The 14,436-nt window shown below is 30.9% G+C and overlaps 1 protein-coding gene across 1 annotated transcript in view; it reads right to left on the bottom strand.

Annotated features, from left to right (window-relative positions):
• Positions 1–1,220: 1,220 nt before the first annotated feature.
• The window catches only part of LOC111063103 (tyrosine-protein phosphatase 69D), a 77,266-nt gene continuing 64,050 nt past the window's right edge, over positions 1,221–14,436 (bottom strand). The window contains exons 24-27 of the mRNA XM_039442363.1: positions 14,124–14,240; positions 11,538–11,675; positions 6,734–7,060; positions 1,221–4,208 (exon numbers count right to left, since the gene is read on the bottom strand). Of these exons, the coding sequence (XP_039298297.1) occupies positions 4,125–4,208; positions 6,734–7,060; positions 11,538–11,675; positions 14,124–14,240 (666 nt within the window). The 3' untranslated portion in view covers positions 1,221–4,124. The remainder of the gene's footprint in view (positions 4,209–6,733; positions 7,061–11,537; positions 11,676–14,123; positions 14,241–14,436) is intronic.

Here is a 14,436-nt window from a genome sequence, read left to right as displayed (position 1 = left end):
GTTTTTTCCCCTGGAAATAAAAATGTACAAGAGAATACATTAAATATAAAGAAAATAAATAAAAATCTCAGTACCCTTTTTTTATATATTTTATCACAACATGTTTCGGTCATTTATGCCATTTTCAAGTGATTTTTGATAGAATCTTTCAAAAATTCTATCAAAAATCACTTGAAAATGTCATAAATGACCGAAACATGTTGTGATAAAATATTAAAAAAAAAGGGTACTGAGATTTTTATTTATTTTCTTTATATTTATATTACAAGTAGCCCTATACAGGAAAGAGATAAAAAAGAGAATACATTGAATGTTAGGAACATAATAATGTTTCAAGAAATACATAGGTACTTTAAAACATACGAATCAACACCAAAGATTATATTATTATAGAAGTGTTGTGAATTGAATGCGTTCAAATGCTAAAAACTAGTTCCAGAGGAAAGGAATGTCATCTTCTTTGATAGTTTGGATTTTATGTAAGAGGGAATGCACGGTAATGGAATAGTATTTGTACTTGTACATTTGTAAAAACGTACTAAAAAGTCTTGAAAAAAGTTGTGTACTACATACTAAGAGAACAGCACAAACAAAAAGAATGGAATACTCTTGAAAATATTTCTTAAAATACTAAAAAATAAAAAACACACACTGAAACAAAATACAATTGAATAATAATACATAAATTGAACGATACTTTCATTGATGCGAGTCTAGTCTCATTCTACTGGTAAGTTATCATCGGATTGACATGTTTTAAAAATTAATAACAAGGATCTTCTTCAATAACCTACAACAAAGTTATAACTAATAGTCTGTGAATCATTGTCAATAAGTATAATTATAATAAATTATACAAAAAATGCAATAAAATTAACTAAAACAATTGGTGATAATGAAATAATTTTAGGGGCATGCTGAATCATTATGATTGTGATTGATGAGTATGAAAACTACTTTCAAGACGTCCTCTTTGAGAACAATATCTTGAAAATAAATATTAGTAGTTAAATAAATTAGTTAAAACAGTTTAAAAGCAGTTTTTATGTTTAAAACCAACGATGAATTAAAACCAACCCATTTAAAACGAAGCCTCAATCAATTTAACACATGGAATCATATTCTGATTTATTTCTAGGTATTCTGGGGTAATTTGAGTGATGATTCAACTCATAGTGATAATAAACCACAAATTTCAGAGCAGTGAAAGGTCAGAATAGATCAACGAGATCTTATAATGTGATGTGATTATTATTTTATTACTCAATGTGTAAAGTAAACGTCGAGTAAACTAATAATTTAGAAAAAAATACAAAGATTTAAAAACTACATTAAAATACGTCCAATAGACTAAAATGCTAAAACTATATTTTTCTTAGAGAATAAATTAATCTTAAATTGGAGATAATGAGTAACTAAAATTATTAAAACTGATTCCTCACCACTTCCATTTGATTATGGTATTCAATTTGTTTCCCCGCCACTTTCATAAGTTTCTAAAAGGTATTAAAGCTTAAATAAACGAATGCCATGAAAATATTGATAGAAGATTCAAATATATATCTTGAGGCTCAAATGATACTTGACTGAGAGCTTCTGGGATTTATGTTATAAGAAACAATTTAAATATTAATGAACAATACCCTGGTGGTAGAGGAAAAATTAAATGACCTTGCACAAGGTATTTCTGTCCCTCTCTAACGTAGTAGTTTCTCACGGTGCAAAATTTTTGAAAATTTTTGGCAGTGAATAATGACTAGACCTAATGACTTTTTGAACACACCGAATGCCGATTGAAAAAAGCAATAAAGTTCATAAAATAACATTTTTTAGATATTTCAAAGTAAGTTTTGATCGGTTACAGATATGAAGATTAAATGGGAACATATTGAAATAACTTGAATATTACTGAAATATATAACACCTCGTGAACAGGATTGGTATCAATATTTGACAAATATTTGAAAGTAAGAAAATTGACGCATAAGAATAGAAAGTGACAAAGATATTGTAATGATACTTTATAAAAACTATATTAATAAAAATCTCGCATTAGTGATCGTATTTATTATTGTGTACTTTTCTAATAATTGTATAAATATGACAAATTATGAAGCCTAGGAATCAAAAATGTAATTTTGGAGAAACTAACTATGAGAAACTCAAACTTAGTACCGTACCCCATATTTTGAAAGTTGTAATATTTTCAGTGTTGGATCGGACATGGTTATGAAAAGTCAATAAATAATATTTATTCAATAAATAATTATTGGACTTGGGGAAGATGCGGTTGATGGAAAGAAAAACTGCGTATTCTTGAATCAAAACCTCAAAATAACAACGGTTAAAATCATCTTACACTATAAAAAATTACTCTTTAGTAATCATATCAACTACGAAAATCTAAATTAAAATAGACAAATATATTAGAGCTGAATGTATATAGCGTCATGAGTCTGATGTGTTATGCTTTGAACATCTATATATATCAAATTCACTTTTCCTTTCTGGAGGATATCTATCGAAGTATTTAGACAAATTCTCTTCTAATATGAGACTTATGGAAAATAATGAAATATAATTGATTATTGAATGAAAGATGTCATGAATAAATGTGGAATGATGTGATAAATACCTAAACATTTAACATGAAGTTGAATCGTTTCAATGCTAATATAATATTGAAAATGAATTTAGGAAATGAATGGGTGGATAAAATATTTAGTTCCACAATCTCAGCTCTATTTTCCTATATGTTTAAGGAAAATGTCCCAAAACTGCTGATGGAATAGGGATGTAGAAGTCGAGATACAAACGGTTATAGCATTCGTATAAATTATTGGAATTACCTTCAAATGATCACTTCTAAAATGGAAAATCAATAATATTCTCAGATCTTTAGCTTGATCTCTTCCTAAAATAATTATGTTTAATTTTAACGAAACGTATAAAAATGATCTTCTAAAGCAAATAATAGAAAATAAACTAATCATCCTTGATACTGAAAAACTTGGAATTAATTCGACACATCAAAGTTGTTGAAACAAATGCATCACAAGTTATAAAAAATATTCAGTTTCAATAACAAACCTTATTTGAAATAATAGCTGCATCAAATAATCTAAAACAGAATCACAATTTCAATTCTTTCATTTGCCCTATTGTATTTAAGTAGAGCACAAAGTATTGTCTTACTAATTTACAAAATAATAATAGATTTTTGAAATTAAAATAAAATTCAAGGTCCTTATATACGTCTTCTACTCTAGAAAACCAATCATTACATGATATTATGTAGGTATTGGTGACCAGTAATCTTCTATACATTGATACATATTATACTAAAATATTCAATTCAGATTAAAAAAAAGGTTAGCTTAAAATAAAATAATAATGTTCAAACTATTCAAACTAAAAGCAAAGTCAAACAATCCAATGAAGATATATGCGTACTTAGATATCACAAAAATTATTTCAAGAACATGAAAATGTTCTAATAAGCCTTCTATTGATAACTGAATGGTGTAACTGTTTCTATGTTTTCTGAATGAACATGAATATAATTTGAAAGTAATAAACCTGAAAATAAACTTTTTATTATAACAAGCAGATCTAACTGTTTTCTTCTTGTCAGCTAGGTTGTGCATAATATAATTACGATGAAGGGTTTTTAAATAAGAATGTCTTTGGTGACCATAAAAATGATGGGAAACGATTAAAAGTAAAATATTTGTTTATACTAATTATTTCCCATCATAAAACAATAAAATTGGTTCATTGGTTTGCAATTCTGTGGTGAACACTTCTCACAAGAATTTAATTTGTCACAACCAAAAATAAACTAATATACACTTCATTTTCAGTGAAAAGATACACACTGAATTGAAATAGTTATAATAGCAAATTTAAAAAAAAGTTACTTTTCTATATATACAATTTATGACTACATTTACTGTACTTTCCAATAGAAAATTCACTGAATGTATAGTCAAACAGATGAATATAAATTTACAAATAATCATTTTGTAATGAATTTTATGAGTAACATTACAATATTATAACTATTATTGTAAGTATTTATAAAAATGCATTGCTCGTGGAGCGTTATACCTGAAGACTGGGGTCTACGAACAATTCGACTCTTCATCACTCAAGTGATGTAAATCTGCATAATTTACAATGGCACGATGCAAAAATTCATACTGAGCCTGAAATCAACAAAGAATAAAAGTTAGATATGTATGTGCGAGCCAGTAATACAAATTAAAAACCTGAAGATCTTGAAATAGTTTACCTGAGGTTCAGTGGTTAGATTTCAGTCAGACTATATTGGAGGATCGATTATTGATTGACACGGGCGCCGACTTATCAAAATATTTGGGTAGCCATTTTAGAACATATTGGTGCCTCTAAAAACATATCTATCCAATGCTTATCAAGATATTTCAAGAATATTTATTTACTTTTTGTTGAGGGATACTCTTATCTATTAATAAATAAAAAATCCAAGTATCCTTTATTATAAAACGTTTATTGACAACATATAAATTCCATTTTCAAATGAGAGAATGAAATAAAAATGTTTTTTTAAACACAGAAACATCTTGTAAATATGTTTTTTAATAAAGGGTACTTGGATTTTTTATTTATTGATATTTCAATAATTTGGCATGTAATGTACTGAATTGTACCTTTTTTTCAATACCTCATTAGCCATTGAAGATATGAACTTGAAACCTGTAGCACTGGACTCCAAATTTATTTTCAAGATTTGACTATTGCAGTAAATATTAGTGTCACCAAAATAAATTCGGTCAATAGTTATAGAGATAGCACAATAATTTCTGGGATATGCCATGAAATGAACTAGATCCACTGAATTAATTGTGCAATTCATAAAAAAAATTTCAATAACCATTGAAGATATGAACTTGTATTGATATGATCAATAACCCACCAATATGTTCGAAAAAGGTCAAAACATAAGTCAAACAAAGGTCAAATTTTACATATGTTTTGACCTTTTTCGAAAATATTGGTGGGTTATTGATAATTGATGGTTGTTTATTTGATTATGAAACATCTTTTATTGAAAGATAGCACAAAACACAAAAACTATATTTATGTATAAGATAGGTTCCCTACACAGCCTATCAGCTGAGATTCGTTCAACAAGCTCTTTCCATTGTTGGTGATACGTTGCAACTCTCTCATTCATGAAGAATCTCTGCGTGTAGGGAAGAGCTCCCCCTACAGAGCTTCCTCCATCCAGAAATCTAGGGTCTCTGAAGCCTGATGTTTTTGCAAAGCCTTGAATATTACCCGCAAAACGTACCTTGCCTACATGCCATTTCAAAGTCACGGAGGCAAAGCTACGGAGCGCGTACTGTATTTCTATAATAATTGATTTCTAAGGACCGTTTGCAGTGTAGATTGCTAAACTCGATTAGGTTAATCGAGTTTAAGTTAATCTGAAAGTTTGAACTTGAATCGGTTTTCTCAGTGCATTTACCAATCCAGTTTAAGTTAAACTAGTTTAGCGTTAAGTTGGTAATAGAATGTCATCGTTTATAATATCAGGACGGGTAATTTTTACAGGAAATTTGTTATTTGTTTACAAGCCATCAGTAAATTGAGGTTATGTAGCTACTATTTTAGTATTTTCTTGTTCTTGTTCAAAATCCACAGAGCTGTAAGCTGTACGGTACGGTTATAAAAGTGAAAGGCGATCAAGATATTCTTTAAAAACTTATGTTTAGTTGGCATCAGAAAATATATTTTAGAATGTAAGATAAAAAAAGTTATTTTGTTACGCTTGAATCTACTACGGTCTTCCTCGTTTATTAGAAATCTCTCAAAAACAATATATATCAGTAATGTGTTATTAAAAACATGTTTTCTAATCGAAGACCACTGTTAAAAATTGTCTTAATTTCTATCAAGTGGTTTATTCAATCAAAATACTAAATTGGCAGTTGCTGTACTCAAGCAAAACCGTTGAAAAATTATCTATCCCAGAAATTCAAAATTATTTGTTTTTTGCCCAACTTTTCTCAGTTTCAAAATTTCTTCGCAGTCATCTTTATCAATAGCATTAAAAACTTCTATCAATTCCTCCATTATAATTATTTTTTTAATTCAAATAATGATTCACTATAACCTAAACTAATAATGATTATCGTCTACAGAAGCATTAAAAACAACCGTCCAAAAATAATTTACTATCAGCTGTTTCCCCATCAAATCTTTACAGATGTCAAGTTAATCCAAATTATTTGGATTAAACCTCCTGTTACAGTATACATACAGTATGGAAACTTGGCTAGTACCCTGACGCTAAAATCCGCCATCTTCTTAGGAAGCGCCGCATTATAATAGTATTGATGGTAGGTACGGATCACTTTAATGATCCGGATCAATTGATCTCATTCACTGCCACGAGCCAATCAGAAGACCAGGATTGGTACTTCCCAAGGTCACGTGACGTGTTTAGTATTGGAGTCATGTAAAAAACATTGGTTAGATAGGCGATTGATTACAAGTTTCCATTCTGTACCTATTCTGTGCTCCTGCTTTGGAGGTTTAAACTTTCCGAGAGTTTAAACTCAATACAGAGTTTAAACTGATACTGTGCAAACGGAATTTTAGTTTAAACAAAAAAAAAACAGATTTGGTTTAAGCTGTAGCTTAAACTTACACTGTGCAAATGGCCCTTAATAAGTAGTATACTCACATAGGCTTGAATCATGCCCTGTCTCTGAGACCTGAGCTTTCGAACAGTTGTGCAAATGTCGACTCTTCTCTCGATGCGCAGTTGCTGCACCAGAATGCTAAGAGCGACAAACATGGACGACCGATCAGAGCCGCAATGACAATGCACCAGAATCGGGGCAGTTGTCACCTCGGCTGGAGAGCTGTTAGTCACCGAATTATTGCCGCCTATGTGACCCTGAGTCTGGTCCACCAGCTCTAGAAGACCTCTGGTAACCTCTGGCACCTCTCCCTCAACGGTTGGCCATCCATTGTACTGGTATTGTGTGACCATTATCTTGTCGTCAGTCTGGAAACAAGTAAAAGCAATTAACAAGGTAACAAAAGCAATTTTGAAGACACAAATTGAAATTGTCAACCACTTTTATTATGTTATATAGAGCGTTCGGAAAGTCACTGTGCACTATATTTATAGAAATGAAATACTTGGTGCACAGTGACTTTTCAAACTCTCTGTATAATATTGTTGTAAATGTGATTTTGTAATTAACACTTTATTCATTAAAAGTTTACATTTAACAAGATAAAAAAAATACATCATCTTTTAACATCTCTCATAAAACTTCCATAAAACTCCAACTTAAAACTCTAACTTGAAACTCTTACTAGTTATTTACTTGTAACCGTTCGTTACTAAAACAGTCACCTTGGCAAACATGCTCACATGATAAATCCACGTAGGGCTAGCCTACATCAATATTATGTTTTCATTATTGTAAAGTTAGGGGCCGGTTTCCGAGCTCAGGATCTATAAGTTCTGGACTTACAGAGTCCAGAACTGAAATAAGCACTCTGGTCTAAATTGACTTTCTGAGTCACGGGTTTATCTTCTAAACTCCGGGGTCTATCAAGTTCTCGATTTATTTGAGTCCAGGACTTTAACGCAGTAAACAACATGAGGGAAATTCACAATATTATATTGTTATTTTGGCAATGGAGACAGCTGATTGAAGCGGGCTTATTCAAAACTATTTTGTGAAAATATGTCTCGATAGGCCTAATATATTAATTTATAGGTTAATGATTAATATAACAATATAATTGATGAACCAATATAATTTATGAATTAGGTTTATTTGTAAACCTTTGAAACATGAATGAATAAACATTTCATTTTACGTTATGCTATTATTGATCATTGATCTTTGCCAGTGATTTTGGAATAAAAATTTTAGTAGGTTATTAAGTTGGAAAACGTACGGTATTTGTTTAAAAAATACTGGAATGATAATTATTATTAATATATATTCATTATTATTATTGATAGGTTGAATATGCCATTGATTAATAACATTCACATTGGAAGATAAAATAAGGCTACAAGGCAATCCTTGTGTTATCTTTCTGTAACATTTTTAGGTTATGTCACAGTCGTAAAATAAGGTTAGTTTTTTACGCATAATTCTGATCAAACATTATTTAAAAATAGACTTGCAAAGTATAAATTATGAATTTATATGAACTAATCCAAATAATTTACGTATTCAAAGATATTAATTTGGCTATTCATCTACTGCGAACCAATAACTGAGATGTGTTTGCTCAGTTCAAGTCCATAACTTAATTTTAGAACCGACCTCAGTCGAGGGTTTAAAATCACGTTGCTTCAAGTTCTGGACTTGACGACTTTTGATAAATCCTTGACTCGGAAAAAGGCGAGAATCTAATTCAAGTACTGGACTTATAAGCCCTTTACTCAGAAAGCGAAATTATAAACTCCAAGTTCTAACGTGATCTTTAAACTCCAGGGTCTATTTGACTCCTAAACTCTAAGATCTAACGTGATCTCTAAACTCCAGGGTCTATTTGAGTCCTCGACTACGTTAACGCGCTGACTCGGAAAGCCAATTTTCTGACTCCAGAGTTTAAAGCCAGTTAAAGTCTAGAACTTAGCTAAATTCCGAGCACGGAAACCGGCCCTAGAAATGCTTTAGTTTCAGTATTGTGGGACTATTATCTTGACCTCATTTTGTAAACAAGTAATAATATTTAACAAATTAAAAAACAGGTTATCCGTCATATTGACATTATCTAGGGCCGGTTTCCGAGCTCGGGATTTAGCTAAGTTCTAGACTTTAACTGGCTTTAAACTCTGGAGTCAGAAAATTGGCTTTCCGAGTCAAAGCGTTAACGTAGTTGAGGACTTGAATAGACTGGAGTTTAGAGACCATGTTAGACCCTGGAGTTTATAATTTCGCTTTCTGAGTGAAGGGTTTATATGTCCAGGACTTGAATTAGATTCTCGCCTCTTTCCGAGTCAAGGATTTATCAAAAATCGTTAAGTCCAGGACTTGATACAGCGTGATTTTAAACCCTCGACTGGGGTAGGGATTTAATTTAAGTTCTAGACTTAACTGAGCAAACACATCTCAGTTATTGTTTTGGAGTAGATGAAAAGCCAAATAGATGTAAATTATTTGTATTAGTCCATCTAAATTCATAATTTATAGTTTGCAAGTTTATTTTGGAATAAAATTGTATCAGAATTATTCGTAAAAAACTAACCTTATTTTACGACTGTTACATAGCCTAAAAATGTTCAAGAAAAATAATACAAGGATTGCCTTGGAATTTATATTCCCATCTGAATGTTATTAATCAATGTCATATTCAACATATTAATATAACTATAATAAATTATACATATAATAAATTACTATTCCAGTTTTTTTTAACAAATACGTTTTTAAACTCAATAGCCTAATGAAATTTTTATTCCAAAATCACTGGTTAGGATCAATGATCAATAATAGCATAACGTAAAATGAAATGTTTATTCATTCACCTTTCAAAGGTTCTGCTTTGAATAGACCTACAAAGAAATCGAAACGTATTTTTACAAAATAGTTTGGAGAGCATGCTCATTTGAATCATCCCGCTGCAATCAGTTGTTTTCGTTTTGTTATAATGCCAACAATCCAACAGCAAAATATTGTGAATTTCCCTCATATTTACTGCGTTAAAGTCCTGAACGCAAATAAGTCGAGAACTTAATAGACCCCGGAGTTTAGAAGATAAAATCGTGGCTCAGCCGATTTAGACCCGAGAGCTTATTTTAGTCCTGGACTCTGTAAGTCCAGTATAGATCCCAAGCTCGGAAACCGGCCCCTAGTCTTTAGTCTGCAAGCATGTAACAGCATTCAACAAAGTAACAAAAACAGATGATTATACATAGTAGGCCTGCAGGCCTACTGGAACTGTGTAGCCATTATCATTCAGTCTTCAGTCTAAAAAGATGTAACAACATCCAACAAAAGTACCAAAACTAGCTGGCCATTCATTGAATTGGTTTTGTGACAATCAACATTTGCACCAACATTAGAAGTGATTCAGAGTTTCAGTATTATGTGACTTTGACCTTGTCTTCATTCTGTAAACAAGTACTAATATTTAACAAGGTAACAAAAACAATATTGTATTCATTGTATTGATTCTGTGACTATTAACTATTCATTATAGTCTGTGAATGCGTATCAAGGTTAGAAATGCTTCAGAGTATCAGTATTATGTGACTAATGTCTCAACCTCAAAAACAATATTTGTTTACTTATTTATTTATCATTCACAATCAACTAAAAGACAAAGAAACAGGCTGCAGTCCAAAACTTCTCTTTATCCCAATTTCATAAAATAATTTAACAAAGTAAAAGAAAAACAGTTGGTTATCCGATTTATTGACATTGTGTGGATATTATCATAGAGAAACAATAGCGTAAGTAGATATCCCATAGTATAGGGCGTTTATGTCGCAACTTTTACTGTTATCTCAAGCCGATTACCGTCGATTTTTACTGTTTTGACCGGGTAACATTGTATGAACGGCACAATATGAGAGACTACCAGCGTCATAAAACTTCACAGGAAAGAACTACGTGGACTATCAGCTTGAGATAGATAACAGTAAAAGTTGCGACATAAACGCCCTATACCATGGGATATCTACTTATGCTATTGTTTCTCTATGATATTATCTAGTTTACAGTCTGATAACAAGTACAAACATTCAACTAAGTAACAAAAACAGTTGGTCATACATTGTATTGGTATTGAGAGACCATTATTGTCTTTAGTATGTGGAAACGTACTACAATTAAAAGTACCCCAAACTTTCAGTTATTGAAAGGCAGTGTGAATATTCAATTGCATAGTAATATGAGTTTCAATCTATTATGTTACTTTCGTAAATACGAGTTATTCAATAAATGAACATAATTACAAAGTCCTTATTAAAATTATTGAATGAGATACAAATTAATGCGCTATCAACTAATAAAATATTATGAATGAATTAAATAATCATTTAAGTATTAAGATTTAAGTATTAATAATCGTTTAATAATCATTATGCATTTATTAACAATTGCCAAATGCAATATCATAATATTTCTTCCCTTATCCTTAGGGCCAAGCCACACGAAGCGTTTTTTTTAGCTGATTACCAGCCAATCGGAGAGCTTCCTGCCCTGCCGACTCTTCTGAAAAAAATGCTTCGTGTGGCTTGGCCCTTCTTGATAAGATATGAAGAAACCTAATTGCACATAAACTGAACAAAGTGACAAATCTTGTTTATATCAGAGAAAACTAAACAGTATAAAATGTATAAAATCTATAAAATGTATTTCTAATGATTTAAACTTTCTCTCCATACTACAAAATATATTTCTGATGATTTAAATTTTCTCCCCACAATAAGAGACGAAAAATATCCTACCAATGGTTCGTTTCGAACTAAATCATAAGTTTCTACCACGCAAATTTCAATTTACCTTTATATTTGTAACACATAACTCCCTCCTCGTATAGTAAGGACAGCTTTCACTTTGGATATATTTCACCTTGACATGGTCATGAAGTATTTCATCATCGGGCCAGTAGCGTGGGCATTTCTTAGCACTCTCTCCAAGCTGTTAAAAAATGAAAGCATATCAAGATTTTTAGACGCATAACTTACTTATACATTACTGTGCCCAGTTTAAAATGTTACAATCATGTATAATTTTTACGAAATAAACTCAATTCAAATCAATTATCACTCACATTATTTAAACAGATTATTAGCTGAAGAAATATGAATTTAGAAATTCCACCCTCTATCATAATCAATCTCATTATTTGAACAGATGTTTAACTAAATAAATAATATGAATTTAGAAATCCGGGTGGGGCACAATATTAAAGATGGATTCTCACCAAATGAAATAAAATGTGGTCAAATTTCAGAATATCCAAATTTAATCAGTGAACGTGAACGTGAAAATATAATTCCCATGAGCTCTAGTGTGACTGTTCACACTCATTCCGGCCAAGCGAGTATGAATAGTCTCATTAAACCTTATGGGAATTATATTTTCACTGAACCAGACATATTCACTGATACTGATATCTGTGGAAATCTGCCTTAATCCTTCTGTCGTCTTAGGGCCGTTTGCACAGTACAGATTGCTAAACTCGATCAAGTTAATCGAGTTTAAGTTAATCTGAAAGTTTAAACTTGAATCGGTTTTCTCAGTGCATTTACTAATCCAGTTTAAGTTAAACTATTTTATCGTCAAGTTGGTAATAGAATGTCATCGTTTATAATGTCAGGAAGGCTGATTTTTACAGGAAATTTGTTATTTGTTTACAAACCATCAGTAAATTGAGGTTAAGTAGCTACTATTTCCTTGTTCAAAATCCACAGAGCCGTAAGCTGTACAGTAATAAAAGTGAGAAGCGATCAAAAAATGATGAATGCTATATTACTATTAGATACAAACTTATATTTAGTAGGCACCAACAAATATATCTTGGAATGTTTTTAAAAAAGCGATTTTGTTACGCTTAAATCTACTACGGTCTTCCTCGTTTATTAGAAATCTCTTGAAAGCGAAATATCTCAGTTATGTGTTATTAAAAATATGTTTCCTAATCAAAGACCACTGTTGAAAAATTGTCTTATTTTCTATCAAGTGGTTTATTTAATCAAGTACTGGATTGGCAGTTGCTTTACTCAAGCAAAACCGTTAAGAAAATTCTCTATTACCCCAGAAATTTAAATCATTCGTTTTTGCCCAATTTTTCTCAGTTTAAAAATTTCCTTGCAGTCATCTTTATCAATCGCATTAAAAACTTCTATCAATTCCTCCATTATAAGTTTTTTTACATTCAAATAATGATTCACTATAATCTAAATTAATAATTATCGTCTACAGAAGCATTAAAAACAACCGTCGAAAAATAATTTACTATCAGCTGTTTCCCCATCAAATCTTTACAGATGTCAAGTTAATCCAAATTATTTGGTTTAAACCTCCTGCTTTGGAGGTTTAAACTTTCCCAGAGTTTAAACTCAATACAGAGTTTAAACTGATACTGTGCAAACGGAATTTTAGTTTAAACCAAAAAAAATCCAGATTTGGTTTAAGCTTTAGCTTAAACTTACACTGTGCAAACGGCCCTAAGTCTTCCACAAAATGTTCGAGTTACAATTAGGAAAGCTATTGAGACTGGAAACGTATACACAACAACAGAAAGATAGTAAAAAACACTGGAAAATGTAGAATTGTAATGCTATTGCTCACTTAAATATATGCTATGACCTACATCATTGTTTTTCAAGAATTTTAAAGTTGTATTGCAGAGAACAAAATATTTCTGCTAGTAATAACTTTTCCATAAATGTTCTTGTAATTTGATAAAACAACTAAAGTGAGGTTCACGTTATAATGGCAGTGGAGAAAGATGGGAGATATCTTACAACGTTGCTGATCCTCACTGACTTGTCAATGCCTTCTTGATGGTAGCTGATACAGGTTTATTGATGTAATATTAATTGTTCATTCTCGTTCAAAATAATCATTTTATTAAGCAAGATATTATATTTTTCAATATTTTCATAATTAAGATGAAATATTTTGTTAATTATTTATTAATTCTACACTGTTAAAAGCCAACCTTGCAACAGAGCAAAGCGAGAGAGAGATAGCGCTATCCGCTATGTTGAATGATAGACAAGGATAGCAATACCATTGCTAATCAAACACTGCCATTACAACGTGGACCTCACTATAGGAATTGTCACAACCAATATTATTTATTCAAAAATAAGTAAGAGAATAGTTTTTGTTGTTACACCATTATCAATCTGATTTGTTACAGAATACTTGGTTCAAGTTTCTGGAATAAGTTCTTTAATAACTAATATACTTGATTTGGAAAATATAGCTTAACCAGGGAGGATTTATTATGGTAAATTTATGAGTTAGTAAACAGTTCAACCAATATTATTACTATCTACTAATATTATTCCAATGAGGATTCTAGGCTAAAATAGAGGGAATAAATTTAGAAAACAGTATGAAAAGTACACTTACATCCGATAACATAACAAGAGTTGATATATTCTGCTCGCAAACCATTCTCCAGAAATCAGCGTATGTACAATCCAAAGGATCTTGAGTGATAATGAACGATTCTGAATTGTCGTAGCCCTGTGAAGTTGAGAGATGATAAATATTAATTGATTGGTATTCCACTCAAAACGCGAGTCTTGATTGTGTTAAACTCACAACTAATAATCATTGAAATAATGAAACACAATAAAATATATTAAATACCGTGATGGTTTCTTGATCCATTCCGAGCTGCTTTGTATAAACACACTTTTTCATGTATTTGAACACGACA

The sequence above is a fragment of the Nilaparvata lugens genome, chromosome X, assembly GCF_014356525.2.
Source record: "Nilaparvata lugens isolate BPH chromosome X, ASM1435652v1, whole genome shotgun sequence".
NCBI lineage: Eukaryota > Metazoa > Arthropoda > Insecta > Hemiptera > Delphacidae > Nilaparvata > Nilaparvata lugens.
The sequence above is the reverse complement of the archived record's forward strand: the minus strand, read 5'-3'. Positions and strand labels throughout refer to the sequence as shown.